Source organism: Procambarus clarkii, chromosome 20 (genome assembly GCF_040958095.1).
Source record: "Procambarus clarkii isolate CNS0578487 chromosome 20, FALCON_Pclarkii_2.0, whole genome shotgun sequence".
In the NCBI taxonomy this organism is placed as follows: domain Eukaryota; kingdom Metazoa; phylum Arthropoda; class Malacostraca; order Decapoda; family Cambaridae; genus Procambarus; species Procambarus clarkii.
The window spans coordinates 46,193,357-46,218,372 of NC_091169.1; the positions used below are offsets into that span (position 1 = coordinate 46,193,357).

Sequence of the window (25,016 nt, forward strand, 5' to 3'; positions counted from 1 at the left end):
TTTTGAATGAGGCAAAAGTTACATCTTTTCAATTCACTAGGGAGTAAGTTCCATAGACTAGGTCCCTTTATTTGCATAGAGTGTTTACACAAATTAAGTTTGACCCTGGGGATATCAAAAAGATATTTATTTCTGGTGTGGTGATAATGGGTCCTATTACATCTGTCCAGGGAGAGTTTCAGAGCATGGTTTGCATTTAAAAACAGGGTTTTGTAAATGTAGTTGACACAAGAGAATGTGTGAAGGGAGTTAATATTTAGCATGTTAAGGGATTTAAACAAGGGGGCTGAGTGTTGTCTGAAAGCAGAGTTTGCTGTTATTCTGATAGCAGATTTTTGCTGGGTGATGATGGGCTTGAGGTGGTTTGCAGTGGTAGACCACCATGCACAGATACCAGAATTAAGATAGAGATAAATTAGTGCATAATATAGTGAGAGGAGAGCAGAGTTAGGAACATAATATCTTATTTTGGAGAGTATACCAACTGTTTTAGAGACTTTCTTAGTTATGTGTTGAATGTGGGTGCTGAAGTTGAATCTCTTGTCTAGGAATAGACCAAGAAACTTCACTGCAGTCGGAAACATTGAAATGGAATCGTAACATATTTAATATAGTGTGTGTGTTTCAGAAAATCATGTTTTTACCTGTGACAGGTGTGGCATCTATATAGTAGGTATATAAAAACATGCATGTATTCGAATGGAACGTTGTGACAAAATTTCAAAGCAATCGGTGAAAAACTCTTGGAGATTACTGTGTGAGTTGCTCTTACGTTCAACAGATGGTGCTGTTTTTCAAAAAAGCATGTTTATTCCTGTCCCACATGAGGCATGTATATAGTAGGTATATAAAAACACATGCCTATTCGAATGCAATGTTGTGTCAAAATTTCAAAGCAATCGGTAAAGAGGTTTCGAAGATTTCCCCTCACATGAAAAACATGAAAAAACAGTTTTTCAAAAAGAGCATGTTTTTTCCCGTCACAGATGTAACATCTATATAGTATTCATCTATTCAGTATCTATATAAAAACCCGCTCGGATGCGAATGGAACGTTGTGTGAAAATTTCAAAGCAATCGCTGAAGAACTTCCGGAGATTAGCGATTTTGAACAAACGAACATTTACATATTTATTTATATAGATACAGTTTACAAGCATTGAAGTTTACCAGTCAAATGTTATTGTAATTGTTAATGTAAATAATCATAAATTATGTCAATGATTATTATATAGTACATAGACAAGAAACATACATAGTACATATGTATGTCAAGTACATAGACAAAAACAGTCGGTATACTTTCTAAAATCAGATATTATGTTCCGCACTCTGCTCTCCTCTTATTATACTACGCACTAGTTTATCCCTATCTTACATACGGTATCTGTGCATGGGGTTCAACCACTGCAAACTACCTCAAGCCTATTATCACTAAGCAAAAAATCTGTTATTAGAACTATAACAAACTCTGTCTTCAGACAACACACAGCCCTCTGTTTAAGTCCCTTAACATGCTAAACATACACTCACTCCACGCACTCTCATGTGCTATCTACATGTACAAAGTTCCTAAAAGCTAATGTTGAGCTGAAACTTTTCCTTGATAGGTATAATAGAGCACCCATGAGCACCACACCAGAAATAAATATATCGTTGAAATCCCCCAGAGTCAGACTAAATATGTGCACACACTCCATGCAAATAAAAGGTCCCAGCCTTTGGAACTCACTCCCTGATGAATTAAAAAATTATCCAACCCATGCCCTGTTCAAAAGTAAAATAAAAAAGTACCAAATTTCATCCTCATAGTTTCCTACCTTGTACTTCAAACTCATAGTGTGTCTTGTACTACCCACTTCCCCATTATTAGTACTGTACTTAAGCCATATATCCTTACCAGCGTAATCACCTCTTGTCAATTTACACTGTAGTTACCTGTTGATATAAAAACCTTGCTACAATATACCCTTTCATCTTACCTGATATGTTAGATTAAGGACCTGCCCGAAACGCTATGCGTGTTAGTGGCTTTGCAAGAATGGGAAAACACAAATCTTATTTAATCTCACCAATCCATTTTACCTTCTTACAAATAAATATATTATTATTATTATTATTATTATTATTATTATTATAAACAGCCTCCTGGTGCTCCTGAGCTCTTAATAAATGTAAATAATGGTGCCAAAGATTGAGAACAGATGTAGGTTCCGGCGTTGATGGTAAATGTTTGTTGATTGCTGGCCCTGATTGATGTGAGTGTTTGCATCTCGCCCCTTTATTTATTATTTATTTATATACAAGAAGGTACATTGGGTTTATTAGAGTACAGAGACTTGAAGTTTGACATTCTTGTAAAGCCACTAGCACCCATAGCGTTTCTGGCAGATCCTTAATCTAACATAATTTTAAGAAGGTAATTTCTAGCAAAATTAAAAAAAAAATTTTACAGGTACATTGAAAGAAAGTATAAAAATATATTGTAAAAAAAGTATAAAAATACATTGTAAGAAGGTATAAAACACATTGTAAGAAAGTATAAAAAAATACACTGTATAAAAAATTTGACAGAAAAAAAGTAGGTACATTAAAGTCAATTTAAGGGTTATCCACAGGAACATTTTAGCATAATTTGAGGATTATTGCAAGATATTCTGTATAAAACTATGTGTATACCATGATATAAGATAACAGCAATGATTGCAATGGTAAAGTTGTATGGCACAGGTACATATTTTGGGAAATTGGGTAGCACTAGATACAGTGCGAGTTTCAAGCACTAGGTAGGAAACTTTGAAGATGAAATTAGGTACTTTTTGACTTTATTTTTGAATAAGGCAAAAGTTTTACAGCTTTTCAATTCATTAGGGAGTGAGTCCCATAGACCAGGTCCCTTTATTTGCATAGAGTGTTTACACAGATCAAGTTTGACTCTGGGGTATTTATTTCTGTGAGAAATAGATATTTATTTCTGGTGTGGTGATTATGTGTTCTACTACATCTGTCCATGAAGATTTTCAGAACAAGGTTGCCATCTAAGAACAGGGTTTTGTAAATGTAATTGGCATTTCAAATATTATGCTCACAAACACAAGGCTGATGCTTTTTAAAATATTAAAAGAGGCGTTTCCTGCTCTTACAGCTGAGGACGGAGCCGAGCTGGCCAAAATACAGAAGGTTCGGGTGATAAGGAACGACCAGAGGGAAGGTAAGTCTTATGATGATCTTATTATACTACATGTTATTCTTGGACCTATCATGACTCAAGAACATGTGTCATATTGTTGGACTTATCATAATTCAAGAACATGTGTCTTATTTTTGAACCCATCATGATTCAAGAACACGTCGTCTCTTATTATTGGACCTATCATGACTCAAGAACATGTTGTCTCTTATTGTTGGACCTATCATGACTCAAGAACATGTTGTCTCTTATTGTTGGATCTATCATGACTCAAAAACATGTTGTCTTATTGCTGGACCTATCATGACTCAAGAACATGTTGTCTTATTGCTGGACCTATCATGACTCAAGAACATGTTGTCTTATTGCTGGACCTATCATGACTACATTCAGCACCAACATTATAGTGAGTAAATATGTCATATTTCTTCATTGCGTACATAATGCTAGAAGGCTTTGGGTAATTGATGGCCCCATGCCAGACAGGGCCCTGGCCAGAGGGCCATGTTATGCTGAAGGTTACACAGCGTGGCCCAGGACTTCTAGGACTCTATAGAGGCACCGGGCTCATGCATATAACGTTATTGTGATTTCATGGTGAATTTGGCCAATGTTCCTCCAAGCTGCTTCCTACCCCCAAACTTTACCAAACTAGGAAACCAAAATTAGTATTTTCTCGAATATAAAATATTATAAATGAATGTTATAATTGTGAGTTTAGCTATACTTAGGATAGGTTAGGTTAGGTATTTTTTCCGTAATATTTTGTTTGGCTATGCCTAGGATAGGTTAGGCTGGGTGTTTTGGTCCCGTTATCCATTGGAGATATTTGTTGCTGGTAATACCATCCAGATGGATAGTATTTCTTTATTTATTTATTTATTTATTTATTTATATATACAAAATGTACATTGGGTTTATGAGAGTATTGAGAGTATTGAGAGTATTGAGAGTATTATGAGAGCATTGATGTTTTTACATTCTTGCAAAGCCACTAACAAGCTTAGCGTTTCGGGCAGGTCCTTAATCTAACAGATAATTTAAAGTAGGTAATTTGGAGCAAAATTTAAAATGGTTAACAGGTACATTGTAAGAAAATTAGTAGGTGCATTTTAGTAAAGTTTCAGGATTATTTCTAAGTACATTGTAGCATAATTTGAGGATTATTTCTAGGTACATTGTAGCATAATTTGAGGATTATTTCTAGGTACATTGTAGTAAAATTTGCTTTCAACATAACAGCCATGATATAAGATGATGACAGTGATTACAACAGTGAAATAATATGGCTTAGGCATATATTTTGGAGTAGCACATAATAAAATGTGAGTGTGAAGCATGAGGTAGAAAACTATTAGGATGAAATTATATACTTCTTGGTGTTATTTTTTAATATGGCGTAAGTTGGACAGCTTTTTAATTCGTTAGGGAGTGAGTTCCATAGACTAGGTCCCTTTATTTGCATAGAGTGTTTACACAGATTTGGTTTGACTCTGGGAATATCAGAGATATTTATTGATTTTGGGGTGGTGATTATGGGTTCTATTACATCTGTCAAGGAAGAGTTTCAGAACAGGGTTTGCACCTACGAACAAGATTTTGTACATCAAATCAAATCAAATCAAATCAAATGTTTATTTAGGTAAGGTACATACATACAAGAGATTTTACAAAGAGTGATGGATTTATAGATAGGGCTAGTACATACAATGCCTAAAGCCACTATTACGCAAAGCGTTTCAGGCATGAAAAGCTTAAATGACTAAAGCTTCATTCATTTAAGTCAAAAATGCTTTAGTCATTTAAGCTTTTCATGCCTGAAACGCTTTGCGTAATAGTGGCTTTAGGCATTGTATGTACTAGCCCTATCTATAAATGCATCACTCTTTGTAAAATCTCTTGTATGTATGTACCTTACCTAAATAAACATTTGATTTGATTTGATTTGATTTGATTTGATTTGATTTGATGTACAAAATAATACTAATTGAGCATAAAGAATAAAATGAGTTGAGAACAAATAAAAAAAAAGAGATAAAAAGGGGGAAAACATGGCTGAAAAAGCAGCACAAATACAATTTGGTCGACAAACAGCGTCATTTAAAAAAAAAAAGACATTGGTTGACAATAGAGGGGTAAGGTAGGTTACAGGGAATTTATTAGATATAGCTTCGTTTTTAACTTAAACTGGTTGAGAGAGGTACAGTCTTTAACATGGTTGGGAAGGTCATTCCACATTCTGTGTCCCTTGATTTGTAGAGCATTTCTAGTTTGATTAAGTCGTACTCTAGGAATATCAAAACTGTATTTATTTCTGGTGTGGTGCTCATGGGTTCTGTTACAACCTTCTATGAAGCTTTTGAGGTCAGGATTGGCATTACAGTTCAGTGTTTTATATATGTATAATACACATGAGAGAATGTGCAGTGACTTAATATCTAACATATTCAGAGATTAGACATACATGTAAATGGCACAAGAGAATGTGTGGGGTAATTACACTTAGGTAATTACACACACCCTAGAAAGCAGCCGTCTAACTCCCAGGTACCAATTTACTGCTAGGTAACAGAGGCATTAGGGTGAAGGAAATTCAACCCATTTGTTTTTCCGGCGGTGCCAGGAAATCGAACCATGGTCCCTAGTTCCACAAGTCAAAAATTCAAATTCAAATGTTTATTCAGGTAGAGTACATACATACAAGAGGTGATACAAAAATTGATAGATTTATAGATAGAGCTAGTACATACAATGCCTAAAGCCACTATTACGCAAAGCGTTTCGGGCAGGAAAAATATTAAAGACTAAAACTTAATACTAATTGAGGTTAAAGTATAAAATGTGTTGAGAAGAAAAAAAAAAGGGGGAACATGGCAGAAAAACAGCAAAAATACAATTAGGTCGACAAACAGCATTGTTTAAAAATAACAGACATGGGTTGACAATATAGGGGTAAGGTAGGTTACAGGGAATATATTAGGTAGTGCTTAGTTTTTATCTTAAACTGGTTGAGAGAGGTACAGTCTTTAACATGATTGGGAAGGTCATTCCACATTCTGGGTCCCTTGATTTGTAGAGCATTTCTAGTTTGATTATGTTAGACATTAAGTCACTGCACATTCTCTCATGTGTATTATACATATATAAAACGCTAAACTATAATGCCAATCCTGATCTCAAAAGCTTCATAGAAGGTTGTAACAGAACCCATGAGCACCACAGCAGAAATAAATACAGTTTTGATATTCCTAGAGTACGACTTAATCAAACCAGAAATGCTCTACAAATCAAGGGGCCCAGAATGTGGAATGACCTTCCCAACCATGTTAAAGACTGTACCTCTCTCAACCAGTTTAAGTTAAAAACGAAGCTATACCTAAAAAATTCCCTGTAACCTACCTTACCCCTCTGTTATCAACCCATGTATGTTTTTTTTTTTTTTTTTTTTTTTTTTTTTTTTTTTTTTTTTCAAATCAACACTGTTTGAATGTAATTTTCTGTAATAATTTGTTAATTGTATTTGTGCTGCTTTTTCAACAATGTTCCCCCCTCTTTTACCTCTATTTTTATTTGTTTCTCAACACATTTTATTCTTTTTACCCATTAGTTTTAAGCTTTATTCATTAATGTTTTTCCTCCCCGAAACGCTTTGCGTAATAGTGGCTTTAGGCATTGTATGTACTAGCTCTATCTATAAAGCCAACAAACTTTGTAAAATCTCTATGTATGTACCTTACCTAAATAAAAATTATTATTATTATTATTATTATTATATAATCAGAGCTTTAATATAACAATGTGCTTTAATATACTTACTAAGCTCTTTCATTTCATTTTTCTCTTGCAATGTATTTGTTATCATTTATCAATTCTGATAGAAATTAGCTTCTTAAAATTATCTGTTAGATTAAGGACCTGCCCGAAACACTGCACGTACTAGTGGCTTTACAAAATTGTAAATACTGTACTATCCAATGTATTCTCACAAACCCAATGTACCTTCTTGTATATAAATAAATAAATAAATATATAAATAAATAAATAAATAAATTAATTAATTAACACTTTCGCGCTCTCGGCGCTCAAAAAAAAACAATACCCCAGATGCTTTCGGCACTTCGCGCGCCTACGCGGTAAGACCGAAAAAGTGTACACTCTTTTGACTGTCCTGACAATAATTGAAGGCGCACGTATTTAAATTTGGTATCACTGTGTTCGCAATGAAATTGTCTATAAGAGCATACCTATAAAATGCCGCCCAAGCATAAGGAGTATCAACACCAAATAAAAAACTATGCAGATCACTCGCCGAGAGCGCCAAACAGCAACAAAATGTTTCCACTCTCTTAATGGTTGCGAAGCCTACAGTTGTCCTACATCGCTAATTTTGGTATCATTGGAATCGCAATAAAATTCTCTACACGGACATATGCATATGAATGTTTAATATAGGTAATTGCCCACCCGCAAGAGTGTGTGAAGTGGAGAGTAGTTAGCCGCGAGCGCACTGGCGAAAACACGGGGGGGAAATCATGCTTGGAAAGTTTATACGTTTCCTGACCCTACTTTTCTATGTACGTATTTCTTTTTTATACCAATGTGTTCACAATAAAATTTTCTATAAGATGAACTGTATAACATTTGTACAAAGCATGTGTAAGAGAAGCGCCAAATATAGAACCACGTCGCTCAGTATGCGTTCGCGGCAGAAACGAACGCATTGTTTTCGTTCGTTTGATGTTTGTCATGTTTATACTTGTTGAAACATTTTATAATTTGTATGACAGTGATCGCAGTAAAATTCCCTACACAGACATATACATAACACATACAAATATTTCCCACGTGTTGGATATATCAACGGCTAAAGGGAACCCATTGCCACACGCTCGCCACACCCCCAAACATACTTTGTGTATTTTTTTTTTTACTCATAGAAGTTTATGTGATATAATATTCATTCTGGTACCAAAAAATTCGCAAATAAATTCTCTACAAAACAAAAGTATCCCCATCCATTTCGGTTAAAAAATGGAATTTATAGAAATATTTTTTCGATGGACGAGAAAAGTAGGCAGTTATGCGGAATCGTAAGAAAAAACGGCGACGAGTTATCTCTAATCTAAAGCGCGAAAGTGTTAAGTCGTACTCTTGGAATATCAAAACGGTATTTGTTTCTGGTGTGGTGCTCATGGTTTCTGTTACAACCTTCAATGAAGCTTTTGAGGTCAGGATTGGCATTACAGTTCAGCATTTTATATATATATATATATATATATATATATATATATATATATATATATATATATATATATTATAAAATGTATGTATAAAATGTATACAATATATATATATATATATATATATATACAATATATATATATATATATATATATATATATATATATATATATACAATATATATATATATATATATACAATATATATATATATATATATATATATATATATATATATATATATATATATATACAATATATATATATACAATATATATATATACAATATATATATATATATATATATATATATATATATATATATATATACAATATATATATATATATATATATACAATATATATATATATATATATATATATATATATATATATATACAATATATATATATACAATATATATATATACTATATATATATATACAATATATATATATACTATATATATATATACAATATATATATATATATACAATATATATATATACAATATATATATATACAATATATATATATACAATATATATATATACAATATATATATATACAATATATATATATACAATATATATATATACAATATATATATATACAATATATATATATACAATATATATATATACAATATATATATATACAATATATATATATACAATATATATATATACAATATATATATATACAATATATATATATACAATATATATATATACAATATATATATATACAATATATATATATACAATATATATACAATATATATACAATATATATATATATATATATATATATATATATATATATATATATATATATATATATATATATATATATATATATATATGTCATACCTAGTAGCCAGAATGCACTTCTCAGCCTACTATGCAAGGCCCGATTTGCCTAATAAGCCAAGTTTTCCTGAATTATTATATTTTCTCAAATTTTTTTCTTATGAAATGATAAAGCTACCTATTTCATTATGTATGAAGTCAATTTTTTTTTATTGGAGTTAGAATTAACGTAGATATACGACCGAACCTAACCAACCCTACCTAACCTAACCTAACCTAACCTATCTTTATAGGTTAGGTTAGGTTAGGTAGCCAAAAAAGTTAGGTTAGGTTAAGTTAGGTAGGTTAGGTAGTCGAAAAACAATTAATTCATGAAAACTTGGCTTATTAGGCAAATTGGGCCTTGCATATTAGGCTGAGAAGGGCATTCTGGCTACTAGGTACGACATATGTATATGTGTATATATATATATATATACATATATATATATATATATATATATATATATATATATATATATATATATATATATGTATATATATATATATATACACATATACATATGTCGTACCTAGTAGCCAGAATGCCCTTCTCAGCCTAATATGCAAGGCCCAATTTGCCTAATAAGCCAAGTTTTCATGAATTAATTGTTTTTCGACTACCTAACCTACCTAACTTAACCTAACCTAACTTTTTTGGCTACCTAACCTAACCTAACCTATAAAGATAGGTTAGGTTAGGTTAGGTTAGGTAGGGTTGGTTAGGTTCGGTCGTATATCTACGTTAATTCTAACTCCAATAAAAAAAAATTGACTTCATACATAATGAAATAGGTAGCTTTATCATTTCATAAGAAAAAAATTTGAGAAAATATAATAATTCAGGAAAACTTGGCTTATTAGGCAAATCGGGCCTTGCATAGTAGGCTGAGAAGTGCATTCTGGCTACTAGGTATGACATATATATATATATATATATATATATATATATATATATATATATATATATATATATATATATATATATATGTAATCAACTTGAACGTTAGATCCCTAGGTAAACACTTCGATGATGTTAGTGCCTTGATTGAAACTATTGACAACAAATTCTCTTTTATTATACTTACTGAAACGTGGGTGAAAGAGGATACTACTCAACTCTTTAACATGCCTAACTACTCGGCAATTCACAACTTTCGTCAAATGCAGAGAGGTGGTGGTACTGCTCTTTACTACCGCCAAGAACTAACATGCTTAGAAATAATTAGAACTAGAGACTGCTGTGGGGAGTATATCTTCGCCAGTTTCAGAGTCAAGGGTGCCGAGTCTGTCCTGTCTGTGGGTGCAGTCTATAGAATTCCTAACACTGATGTGTCCGAATTCAATTCAAACCTTAGAAATCTAATACTAGATAACAGACTGAACAAAAACCATCTAATTATCGCAGGTGACTTTAATATTGACCTCTGCGAGCCTGAACACCCTACTGCTGTTAGCTTCCTCAACTGTATGAATTCCTGCTTCCTCATACCCTTAATCACTAGACCAACTAGAATCACTGATAGTACTGCCACGACTCTAGATCACATCTGGACCAACATAACCTCTCCGCTTACTTCAGGTATAATCACCGACAGCACTACAGACCATTACCCCACATTTCTCTGAACTAACATTAACAAACCACCTCTAGAGACAAGGGAGTTAAGCTTTAGGCTGCACAATGAAACTGCTATACACAATTTTATAACTGCTGCTGCTAATGTCAACTGGGAGTCCGAGTTAGGTAACATAGGGGACATCAACCTAGCAGTGCAATCTTTTCTTCAAAAAACTCTCAGCCTTTATAACACCCACTGTCCTATGCTTATGAAACAAGTCACAACCAAAAGGCTTAACAATCCTTGGCTTACAAAGGGAATACTTAAATCCATTAATAAAAAACATGACCTTGAGAAGAAGTATAGGTTAGGAACCGTCTCCAAAGAATTCTCAAATAATTACTCGTTATTGCTATCTAAAATAATTAGACGAGCCAAAACTAAATACTACGAAGATAAATTTACCCAAATAAAGAGCAACATTAAAAAAACTTGGAGCACAATTTCACAAATATTGGGATCAAAGAAGATTTTAAATAACAAACCAACACTCCTGTCCAATAATGATGGTCAGCTTTCAGCCTCTGAATCTGCTATTGAGTTCAATAGGTTCTTCTCTTCCATTGGGTCATCCCTTGCAAATGATATTCCATCTTCCAGTGCTGATGTTAAGGACTATCTTACAAATAACTATCCACAGTCTCTGTACCTAAAGCCTACAAATTCCACTGACGTTAATGAGATAATCCTTTCCCTTAAAACCAAGTCTAGTGTCCTTGAGGAGATACAACTTTAATTTACAAGAAAGCCTCCAGATCTTTAGCCCCTGCTATTGCATTGCTCTTCAACTAGTCACTTGAACTCCAAATCTTTCCAGATATTCTAAAAAAAAAAGCGAGAGTAACCCCCTGTCCACTAATGTGGTGATCTCACAGATGTTAACAACTACAGACCTATATCAATCCTGACTAACTTGTCAAAAATATTTGAAAAATAATCTACAAGCAGCTTTACTCTTATCTAGCCAAACACATACTTAGCTCTTGTCAATATGGCTTCAGACCCAAAAAAAGCACTAATGATGCACTTATTAGTATGATTAACTTGATTCATGCAGCTCTTGATAAAAATGAGTTCCCTTTTGGGTTATTTGTGGACCTGCGTAATGCTTTTGACACTGTCAACCACCAAAACCTTCTTAAATTACGTCATTATGGAGTCAGAGGACACTCCCTACAATACCTCAAATCCTACCTTACTGACAGGCTCCAGTATGTTTCTGTGAATAATTCAATTTCTCCCACCCTACCCATCAACATTGGTGTTCCTCAGGGCAGCATACTTGGCCCTCTCCTCTTTCTCATCTACATTAATGACCTTCCAAATGCCTCCCAACACCTCAAACCAATTCTATTTGCTGACGACACAACCATCATTTACTCCAGTCCTGACCCCCTTGCTCTAAATGCCACAGTAAATACTGAGCTAGAGAAAGTCCATCTTTGGCTAACTGCCAACAAACTCACCCTTAACATTGACAAAACTTTCTATATTCTGTTTGGCAATAAATCCTCTAATCAAATAAATCTCAGAATAAACAATACCCAAATTTGTAACAAAATAGATGGCAAATTCCTTGGCATACTCATTGACCACAAGCTGAATTTCCAGGGACACATTCCAAATATATCAAAAAAAGTTTCAAAAACTGTTGGCATTCTTTCTAAGGTCAGATATTATGTACCCCGCCCTGCCCTGGTGACTCTCTATTACTCCCTCATCTATCCATATCTCAACTATGGTATTTGTGCTTGGGGTTCTACTACCCAAAATCATTTGCGTCCTCTAATTACTCAACACAAAGCTGCTATTAGGACAATATCCAACTCTGGCCCCAGACATCACTCGGTACCCCTACTCAAATCTCTGAATGTTAGATATTAAGTCACTGCACATTCTCTCATGTGTGTATTATACATATATAAAACGCTGAACTGTAATGCCAATCCTGACCTCAAAAGCTTCATTGAAGGTTGTAAGAGAACACATGAGCACCACACCAGAAACAAATACAGTTTTGATATTCCAAGAGTACGACTTAGTCAAACTAGAAATGCTCTACAAATCAAGGGACTCAGAATGTGGAATGACCTTCCCAATTATGTTAAAGACTGTACCTCTCTCAACCAGTTTAAGATAAAAACGAAGCACTACCTAATAAATTCCCTGTAACCTACCTTACCCCTATATTGTCAACCCATGTCTGTTTTTTTTAAACAACGCTGTTTGTTGACCTAATTGTATTTGTGCTTGAAACTAATTTCAGCCATGAATTTCAGCCATGTTCCCCCTTTTTATTTTTATTTTTATTTGTTCTCAACACATTTTATACTTTAAACTCAATTAGTATTAAGTTTTAGTCTTTAATGTTTTTCCTGCCCGAAACGCTTTGCATAATAGTGGCTTTAGGCATTGTATATACTAGCTCTATCTATAAATCTATCAATTTTTGTAAAATCTCTTCTATGTATGTACCTTACCTGAATAAACATTTATTATTTATTTATAAATAGGAAAGGTCCTAGGATGCTGCCCTGTGGCACTCCTAAATTTAATGGTAGAGTGAGAGAGGTTATATGTTGATAACTCTCAAATTTTACTTTAATGTACCTACTAATCTTTGTCAGATTTTCTTACAATGTACCTGTAATATTTTTTTCAATTTTGCTAGAAATTACCTACTTAAAATTATCTGTTAGATTAAGCACCTGCCCAAAATGCTGTGCATGCAAGTGGCTTTACAAGAATGTAAACCATCAATAATATGTACTCTCATAAACCCAATGTACCTTCTTGTATAAATAAATAAATAAATAAATAAATAAATAAATATATCATTGATGGCTACATATTGGTGTCTGTCACTAAGATAAGATCGAATATAGTTCAGGGAAAAGCCTCGGATTCCATAAGGGTGAAGTTTAAATAAGAGGTAGCTATGGTTAACAGTATCAAAGGCCTTTCTCAGGTCAATGAAGAGTCCAATTGGGAACTCATTTTTGTCAAGGGCTGTGTAAATGATATCAAGCAGACTAGTAACTACATTATTGGTACTCTTTTGGCAGCGGAAGCCAGACTGAAATACAGTTTAGCTGTCTAAATAAAAATAAAACCAACAGAAATAAAATAAAACAGAGCAAAATACATAAAACATATAAAATGGAAGAATTTTTTTATAAAATAAAACAAACAGAAGCCAAACTGACACATTGCCCAGGAGGCCTAGTCGAGAACTGGGCCGCGAGGACGCTAAGCCCCGAAACCAACACAAGGTAACAACAGGGACTTAGTATGTTGAATGTTACGAGGTAGGAGTAGAGCTCTTTATAAATAATTTGTTCAAATATTTTTTATAATATAGGTAGATTTGATATTGGTCTGTAATTGTTTGTCTACCGTATCGCCTTCTTTATGAACTGGCATTACTCTTGCTTTTTTAAGGATATCAGGGAATGAATGACACTAGAGATTTGCTTTTCATGTTGAGGAGCCGGTCGGTTGAGCGGACAGCACACTGGACTTGTGATCCTGTGGTCCTGGGTTCGATCCCAGGCGCCGGCAAGAAACAATGGGCAGAGTTTCTTTCACCCTATGCCCCTGTTACCTAGCAGTAAAATAGGTACCTGGGTGTTAGTCAGCTTTCATGGGCTGTTTCCTGGGGGTGGAGGCCTGGTCGAGGACCGGGCCGCGGGACACTAAAAAGCCTCGAAATCATCTCAGGATAACCTCAAGATAACAGCAGAGCTATGGGTGGTACAAGGGCATGGGAGGCACTCCATGGATGGTATTTCACTAATGTTCCCAGCTTTGGTTTTTAGTGAGTGAATGATGGACACCACATCTGTCGGGCTGACTGGTAAAAGAAGAAGACAGTTACGATAGCTGCCTGTAAGATACGTAGTAACATGTGTCTGGGTCTGTGGGATTTTTCTGGCAAGGTTAACTTATCAACTGATGAAAAGAAGCTATTAAATTATGTTGCAGGTGTATAACCATCCTTGGAGAGTTTTATCTGCTTGATATGTGATTGCTGTTTAGATCCTAGGATGTTAGAAATGGCTTGCCATGTTCTTTTCATGTTGCCTTTTGCGTCTTTGAATCGACTCTCATAATAGAAAAGTTTCGCTCGTTTTATTATACTGGTAAGCATTGATGAATCTCTCTTAACTACTTCTTTTGTAACTAGGCCAATCCTAAGTTGTTCATATTCATGTTTCTTGTTGATTTCTTTAAGTATGCCACTTGTGAGCCAGGGATTGTCTAATCTTTTGGCAGTTACTTGCTTGGTGAGGAGAGGACAATGTGTGTTGTGGAGGCTTAGAGTTTTGGAAAGGAGTTGTTGGCTAATTAATTTATATCCTGCATATTATTGAATTCTGATTCCCAGTTTATATTGTGAAGTGCATTTGTGAGATTGCCTATTGCTGCTTCACTGTGTAGTTTGAAGGTAAGTTTATTGGTGTCTGGTGGTGTTATGTCCATGTTTGCTATGAGGAAGGTAGGATAGTGGTCAGTTGTTCTGTCAGTGACTATACCAGATGTGAGGGGAGCTGTTATGTTAGTCCATACGTGATCCAAGTTAGTAGCAGATGTTTGAGTGACTTGGGTGGGGTTGGTGATTGTGGGGATTACCCTACAGGAATTCATGCTGTTAAGGAAATAATCGACTTGAGGGTTATTTTGTTGACACAGGTCAATATTGAAGTCACCTCCTAGAATGATATGACTTTTGTTGAGCTTGTTGTTTATGATAAGATTCCTTAGGTTATTTGAAAATGCAGTTATATTAGTATTGGGAATCTATAGATAGCTCCAATAGTCAAAGGGGATTTAAGGGATTTAATCGAGAATTGAGCAAAGGTATATTCACAGTAGTCGTCTCTCTCACTAATGACACTATTGCAGATGAAGGTATTTTGGTAATAGGCGTGACCTAGATGTATTATGTAACCTAGCTGCTCTTTGACTGTGAACTCTCACACTCAACCAGGACGACATCGGCAGGTGCCAAGACTGGTTTGTTAGTGGAGTTACTCAGTTACTGGAGCCCAGTCACACTCCTTGTATCAGCTAAGTTGGTTCTAAGGCCAAAATTTGCAATAAATGAACTGTGGTAGGATTTTTCAACTTATCTGTGATAATATGTGGTGAGCCTATTTTGTCTACTCTAGCCTGCAGCTCTAGTAACGGTGTGGAGGATCTCTACGCTATACTTGCTTGTGAAGGATGTTGCACAGTGCTCACTCGCCTGAACATGTGCTTGTTAAACCTATCTTCCCGTGGAGCTTTTAGTGGGAAGAACTCCCCGACACAGCAAGGGTTGTTGAAAATGTTTTTTAAGCAGGCCTCCGAAGCTTCAGATCTGGCCCAGTTGCAAGTGATAATGGTAGAATGGGAGTAGCGAGTCGCAAACCGCAGGAAGACTCGCAGAAATTAGTGCTGTCATACCCGGTGCCATCTCTAGGTGGCCTACACTAGTAGCTACACAAGTGAACTGATTACTATATATGGGTTTCAGTAGGCTTCCATTTGTAGTGTTCGTTAGTGTGAGGGATTCACAGTAATCTATACAGGTAATCTTGACAGATTTACTCCGTTTAGCCTCTGTTAGTGCCCTGGATAAGTACAAGCCCAGGCGTCCATGCAGAGACAAGTAGTACATTTTAAAATGAGGGGTCTTGTAATAATAGTTATCTTGCTTGTATTCATTATGATAACCTACGGTGAAACCGATTATCTTGTAAAGCTTCCATGGAGAGTCAGTTTGTAGGCTTGTCATACCACTAATGTCAACCAGTGATGCTTGGGATGAGAAGAGTAATAATGATGGAGGATAGTACTTGAGAATTTTGGATCCTTTCTTTAGAACTTAGGAGGTTGTCCTCGTCTAGAAGATGACCCATATTGATCATCTGAAGTGGCAGGAGCTTGTGCTGTAAGCCATGTATGTTTCTCTTTGAACTCTATTATTAAAATTGTAGATGGTTCTTAAAGAAGGAATTAATATTCTGGAATTGCAAAAATGTCAATACTAAATCAGTTACCATCAGCAATGTGTGGTGTGAGAAATAACAGCAATGATCAATACCTGGTGAGAATGGTGTGTGGTTTATATCACTGGCAGTTGTTCTCACGCCACCTTGGCTGACCCATGAGTTGCCCGCTCGCGTCATTCTCTTGAGATCATAACATCCACTGGACACTATAGGTCTGTCAAGTTGTCCTTCATATGTGGATATTTGTTTTAATTGGTCTGTAATTCCACAATTTTTTGCTACCTGGATTTAAATATTGTGTGCAAACAATAATTGCATGTCCGCTGAGGAGTAGCTTCAGTGTCTTAACAAGTTAATGTTTGAAGATAATTTCAGCCAGACAGCTGTTAGAGTGGTCATAGTGGTCTCCTTATTAACTACAAAAGTGCTGGCATGAGCATCTCTTATATATAACCCTGTACTACCGGGAAGAGTCCCAGTAGTTATCACAGTCGGGTTCGTTCTCGACGCACAATCGAGAATTCCGGGTACGAATCCCGGGTGAGACATAAAGGGATGGGCACATTTCCTTTCACCTAATGGCTCTGTTCACCTAGCAGTGAGTAGGTACTCAGGAGATAGTCACATTGTTATAGGGTTGCATCCTGGGCGGGGTCAGTAATTCGGCCTTGGAGAAAAATGGGAACTCGATAAAAGCCAAATGTGTATGAATACACACTGGCCTCCTGTCCCCCGACACAATGAATTAAATTATGAAGTATAACCATGCCATAGGCTTTGAGAGATGGCCCACAAAAAAATGAGAAGTGACACCTTATTTATAATAGTTTTGGGAAATTGAATGTTATTGGCAAAGTAAGTAATTATCAAAAATGCACCAAACCGGGAAGACAAACATGTTCTTACAAATTTAGTCAAGCAGTTCTGCAACTCAGATCCTGACAGGACCGGATCTTCGTCAACCCAAGGTCTGTAATCCTTTTTGCGCTACCGCTCACAGGATGAGTATGGGGTGCACAATAAACTAGCCGCCTCCGGCGGCAACAATAAAAAAAATAGGGACGGGTTAAGCCCTCGGATAAGACCTCGGCTAAATCAGGTCCGGCACCTCCATCCCTCATACAGCAGCTTCAGCATGATGTGACAAAGTAGTTCAAGAGAGAGAGGACACAATATTATAAGTGCAGGGTTGTTACTAATGTTGCATTAACTGTTAACCTATCATGATGGACATGCCAGTTAACCTCCAGGACACTGGTGAATGTTGATACCTGGTAATTAGGGAGATCAGCTTCAGTGTTTTGAGTTCAGGAGTGGAGAATTGCTTGTCCAAGTTTGTATGACCAATATTTGTTGATTCTGTCCCTCCTCAGAGGATGGCCCAGACGCTGGCTGAGAGCCCCTTCAGGTTGCATGCACGAATAGAAATGCCAAATTTCTATTCGTGCAATTCAATAAACTCTCACTTATATATATATATATATATATATATATATGTCGTACCTAGTAGCCAGAACGCACGTCTCAGCCTACTATGCAAGGCTCGATTTGCCTAATAAGCCAAGTTTTCATGAATTAATGATTTTTCGACCACCTAACCTACCTAACCTAACCTAACTTTTTCGGCTACCTAACCTAACCTAACCTTTAAAGATAGGTTAGGTTAGGTTAGGTAGGGTTGGTTAGGTTCGGTCATATATCTACGTTAATTTTAACTCAAATAAAATAAAATTGACCTCATACATAATGAAATGGGTAGCTTTATCATTTCATAAGAAAAAAATTAAAGAAAATATATTAATTCAGGAAAACTTGGCTTATTAGGCAAATCAGGGCTTTCATAGTAGGCCGAGAAGTGCATTCTGGCTATTAGGTACGACATATATATATATATATATATATATATATATATATATATATATATATATATATATATATATATGTCGTACCTAGTAGCCAGAACTCACTTTTTGGCCTACTATTCAAGGCCCGATTTGCCTAATAAGCCAAGTTTTCCTGAATTAATATATTTTTTCTAATTTTTTTCTTATGAAATGATAAAGCTACCCATTTCATTATGTATGAGGTCATTTTTTTTTTATTGGAGTTAAAATTAACGTAGATATATGACCGAACCTAACCAACCCTACCTAACCTAACCTAACCTATCTTTATAGGTTAGGTTTGGTTAGGTAGCCGAAAAAGTTAGGTTAGGTTAGGTTAGGTAGGTTAGGTAGTCGAAAAACAATTAATTCATGAAAACTTGGCTTATTAGGCAAATCGGGCCTTGCATAGTAGGCTGAGAAGTGCGTTCTGGCTATTAGGTACGACATATATATATATATATATATATATATATATATATATATATATATATATATATATATATATATATATATATATATATATATATATATATATATATATATATATATCTTTATCTCTGATCTTATCATCACATTACTGTATTTTTCAGCTGCTGCTATTTCAGATATTATGTTCACAACATCCTCTTAAAACAAACAAATCTTGCAGAGGCCAATTGTAATACTTGGCTGCTGGTGACCGTGATTATATACCTTTCCTTCATTTGCAATGCTGTAATTACTAAAGTTACCCAACAGCCTGTAATATTAGTCATGGGTTTAATTCGGTTAGACAAGATGTTGAACTTCTTACAATAACAGCTAAAGATGTTTCCCCTTTTGGCTAGGCTTGATGCGTTCCCGTGTGAGAGGCTCGGACGCTGCTACTGCACCTATCCTCACCTTTCTCGACTCTCACTGTGAGTGTAACCAACACTGGCTAGAGCCTATGCTGGAGAGAGTGGCTGAGGTAAGTTACTCATTTAAAACTTAGTTATTGCTAATGAAAATAATTTGAGGATACAGGAACTATAGAGGGGTGTCCCATAAGTCAGTCACCATAGGACTTTATAATTGTTGCTGCTATAAGGAGGCTAATTTAATTGTGCATTATACTCGTCCTATGAGCAGTAGAACATAAAAGGTTTCAGAATTTCCATTGTATAAATAGATATTATCCATCATGATACAAATAAGGCAGTTAATGCTGCATGTAATAATTCATAATCCTGAAATTGAACCAGACCTGGGGGGGGGGGGGGGGGTTATTCCAATCCTTGTCGTCAAAACCCACACTTTTTCAAGAAACTATAGAGCTCACAGAAGAGCAGTCACTAACATTCAAAAGATATAAGGTATTATGATCTGCTTTGAACTAAGAACTATATATATATATATATATATATATATATATATATATATATATATATATATATATATATATATATATATATATGGCCACCATAAAACATATACTGAGTACTGTGATATTGTTATTGCCAGTCTTAGACTTAGATATCATTACTTATTTGGAAGCAAATCTACAAATGCAGTTCAGCTTCAGATAGACAATGTGAACATTAGCAATAAAAATGATGGAAAGTTTCTTGGCCTATTCAAATTCAAATTCAAATGTTTATTTAGGTAAAGTACATACATACAAGGGGTGATACAAATATTGATGAATTTATAGATAGAGCTAGTACATACAATGCAGACAAGACATGACAATTCCTAGACAAGAGACTCACCTTCAGCACCCACATTCAACACATAACTAAGAAAGTCTCTAAAACAGTTGGTATACTCTCCAAAATCAGATATTATGTACCTAACTCTGCTCTCATCTCTCTATATTATGCACTAATCTATCCCTATCTTAATTATGGTATCTGTGCATGGGGTTCAACCACTGCAAACCACCTCAAGTCCATCACCACCCAGCAAAAATCTGCTATCAGAATAACAACAAATTCTGCTTTCAGACAACACTCAGGCCCCTTGTTTAACTCCCTAAACATGCTAAACATAATCTCACTCCACAAATTCTCTTGTGTCAACTACATTTACAAAACCCTGTTCTTAAATGCAAACCATGCTCTAAAACTCTCCCTGGACAGATGTAATAGGACCCATTATCACCACACCAGAAATAAATATATCTTTGATATCCCCAGAGTCAAACTTAATCTGTGTAAACACTCTATGCAAATAAAGGGACCCAGTCTATGGAAATCACTCCCTAATGAATTGAAAAGCTGTCCAACTTTTGCTTCATTCAAAAACAAAACTAAAAAGTACCTAATTTCATCTTCATAGTTTTTTACCTTGTTGCTTTAAATTTGCACTGTATCTATTGCTATCCAATCTCCCAATCTTTTTGTACCCAATCTGAACATCTTTACCATTGTGATCATTACTATCTTCTTATATGTGCTATCAATCTGCTGTATGGTGTCTATTAATCTTGTTTAAATTACCAATCAAGCTGTCAATGTAATCAATCAGAGCTTTAATATACCAAATGTGCTTTAATATACTTACTAATCTCTCTCATCTCAGTTTTTTCTTGCAATGTATCTGTTGTTATTTTATTAATTCTTTTAGAATTTACCTACTTAAAATTATCTGTTAGATTAAGGACCTGCCCAAAATGCTGTGCGTACTAGTGGCTTTTCAAGATTGTAAATACTATGCTATGTATTCTCACAAACCCAATGTACCTTCTTGTATATAAATAAATAAATAAATAAATAAATAAATAAATAAATAAATAAATAAATAAATAAATAAGTAAATAAATAAATAAATAAACTTACGGCAGGTAAGGACTCTCCCAACAGTGAGGGACTCCATAAATCTAAACTGTGACCAAGAGGTAGGACACTTCAACACAATGTTAGTGAATGATCTCATATCAGTGATTTAGACCAAATAGGGTGAGATACTTTGAGCTCTGTAATTATTATTTTTCACTCACGTACATTTGAATTCTTACCGACCCAAATTTTGCTAGTTAGGCTTTTAGATTATTTGTCTTTGATTCCATATATGACTAACCATTCTATGATATGGTGATATTAGATGAACTTAAAGCTAGCTGTTGATCTATACCTAAGCCTGTTAATAAAAAATATATAAAATAAAGATTGCAGAGAGCACAAAAGAGATTAATAAGACCTCAGTCAATTTTGATCTGCACATATATATATTTAATTATAATAACTAGTATACCTGACTACTACTTGCACTGCACCTGCAATGTATGACAATATACAGTGCAGTTCATAAGTATTTGTACAATGATTCAATTTTGGTGGTTTTAGTCATCATACTCTGCACATAGGATTTTATATGAAACAATCCCTGTAAGGTTAAGATGCTGACTTTCAGCTTTAATTTGGGGGTATTTACATTTATATTGGATGAACCATGTATAGGAATTACAGCCCTTTTATACATAGACCCCCTGTCCACCTGGTCGAGTCTGGTTATGCTTTTTACAAGATCAGCGTTCGATCCCCGATAATTCAAGTGATTAAGCACTATTCCTTTCCCAGTCCTTTTATCCCAGATCCTTGTCCACATGTCCCTTTCAAGTGCTGTATAGTCACATTGACTTAGCATTTTATCTTGATAATTACTCTACCTTACTTTAGATAATTACTTTAGAGAACCAAAGGAAATAGGGTAATTAGCTGCGCCACAATTTCTTGACCACCTATATGTCATTGCATTGTTAGTTCATGCACAGGAGAGGTAGCAAAAAAGTCTAGAGTTGACTTTGGGTTTGTCATTTAATGATAATAATAATAATTTATTCACAAGAAGGTACAATAGGTTGGTGAGATTACATAAGATTGATATATGGACCTGCTTGAAAAAAAAAAAAAAAATTCTGTAGGAAGGAAACATGACTAATGAGTTGCGTCAACTCATTGATGGCGAAATACCCAGGTTTTCAGTAATTGCCAAGCCTATGGTGCTAATATTCACCGTTCAGCTCTTCCTCAATACTCCCTCGGGAGTCGACAAGCCATCTTCTTCATTAACACACGGTAGCTGATCAAGTAAGTAATTATCAAAGAAGACACCAAGTCAGGAAGGCTATGTAGCACCATCAAATGTGCGGAATTATCAGAGATCACTAAATATCACTGAGGATGCCAATATGAGAACAGAAACGCATAAGGCGAACAATATCAAAAGTATCCGATTAACCAAAAATTCTATCGCGAGATAAGTAACCGCAGGGAATGGTTGGAAAGCAAGACACTCGCTCGTCCTGGAAGTCAGGACATTCAACAAGGATATGCACAACTGTAAGTGGGACAATGCAGTTAGGACAATAAGGAGCAGGACGGCACTCCATTAAGTGTTCGTGAGTTAAGCGCGTATGGCCAATACACAACCTTACCAGAGCCATTTCCTACCGCCGGTTACGGTGGTAAGAGGATAGTCACAGGGACACACTACTCTTAAGAGTATGCAGTTTGTTACCAGTAACAGAAGACCAAAACCCTGCCCTGCCAATGGGCAAGGATGGAGGAATGAATAACTGGGTAAAAGTCGGAATAAGGAATACCTTTACGGGAGATGGGACAAGTGCGGATAACTTCCTTAGCGGCAGCATCCGCACGCTCATTTAAAGAGACACCAATATGGCTGGGAAACCATCAAAACTCAACTGTCTTAAATCTACTGGAGATAAGAAACAGTCAATGTTGAATTTCGACTACCACCGGATGGACTGGATTAAAGGACTCCAGAGCCATGAGGGCACTGCGAGAGTCAACTACAACCACAAAGGAGGATTGACAGCGAGAAAGTAGGAGACGAAGAGCATAGAGAATAGCATAAAGTTCTGCCATGAAGATGCTAGTGTCCGGAGGCAGGCGACACATATAGGTGTGGTCAGGAAGAACAACAGAGTAGCCTACACCGTCTACAGACTTCAACCCAACGGTGAAGATGGAAACGGAGCGGGAATATGAAGAAAAGTGTTCAAGGAAAAGGAGTTTAAGAACTGTTGGAGTGGTAAAAGCTTTAGTGATGTGGGTTAGGGATTTTGCAATATTGAGGAAGGGGGGACCCTCAACGGGGGCAAGGACGGAACAACACGAGGAGAAATATTAGTACACAGTAATGCTAACCAAAAGAGAATGTTGCAGGCGAGACAACTGGACAGAAAGAGGGAGGTGGTGAAGGGGAACAGGAACTACAGGAGGGGGAAAAGTCAAAGCATGACACAGGCGAGAGTGAGGGTGTTGTAAGGACTGTGCAAAGTAGCAAAGACAGTAGTGATCACGGCAGTCCTGGAGAGACAGGAAGCCAGTGTCAATGTACAAGCTGAGGGTGGGAGTCGAACGAAAGGCACCAGAGCTGAGGCACAACCCAGTAAGGTGCAAAGGATCAAGGCAGCGAAGAGTAGAAGGAGAAGCAGAAGAGTATGCATGGCAACCATAATCAAGTTTAGACAGTACGAGAGAGGCATGCAAAGAGAGTAGCATGCACCTATCCGCTCCACAAGAAGTATGGGACAAAGCCTTAAGTAGGTTTACGGCCTTAGAGCACTCAACTCGGAGGTAAGAGATATGGGGCTACCAAGACAAACGAGTGTCAAAGATTAACCCCAAAAGCTTTGCAGAATCTTTGTACACAAGGGGATGACCATAAAGTGACAAAGAGGGAAGAAGAACGACATACTTCAGAGTAAAAGTCATAGCACAAGTCTTAGTTGTAGAGAACTTGAAGCCATGATTGGTGGCCAAGACAACACGGCATCAATCACAAGTTGAAGCCGCCGTTGAAGGAGAGGCGAATCATCACCTCGACAGTAAAGAGAAAGATCATCGACATAAAGAGCGGAGAAGATGCCAGAAGGAAGGGAGGAAAGAAGACTATTGAGGTACACTACCTTGGTGTACACCTTCATATTGCCGAAAAGAGGCAGAGAAAGTGGCATCAAGCCTGACCCTAAAGGAACAACGAGAGAGGAAGCTTTGGAGGAAGAGAGGGAGATTACCACAAAGGCCAAAAGAACGAAGTTGGGACAAAATATGGTATCTCCAGGTGGTGTCATAAGCCTTTTCCAGGTCAAAAAAGGACAGCAACAACGAAGGTCTTCACAGCAAAAGCAGTACGAATATAGACCTCAAAGTTCACCAGGACATTAGTCATGCTGCGGCATTTGCGAAAACCAAATTGAGAAGGAGAGAGGTGATGATGGTGTTCCAAGAACCACATCAGACGA

General features: G+C 35.8%; 1 protein-coding gene across 3 annotated transcripts in view; it reads left to right on the forward strand.

Moving 5' to 3' along the window:
* Pgant2 (polypeptide N-acetylgalactosaminyltransferase 2) overlaps positions 1-25,016 on the forward strand; it is a 476,685-nt gene that overhangs the window by 372,952 nt on the left and 78,717 nt on the right. For all 3 annotated transcript variants that reach the window (XM_069327914.1, XM_045737766.2, XM_045737767.2), the window contains 2 exons: positions 3,146-3,211; positions 19,612-19,733. In XM_069327914.1, the coding sequence (XP_069184015.1) occupies positions 3,146-3,211; positions 19,612-19,733 (188 nt within the window). The remainder of the gene's footprint in view (positions 1-3,145; positions 3,212-19,611; positions 19,734-25,016) is intronic.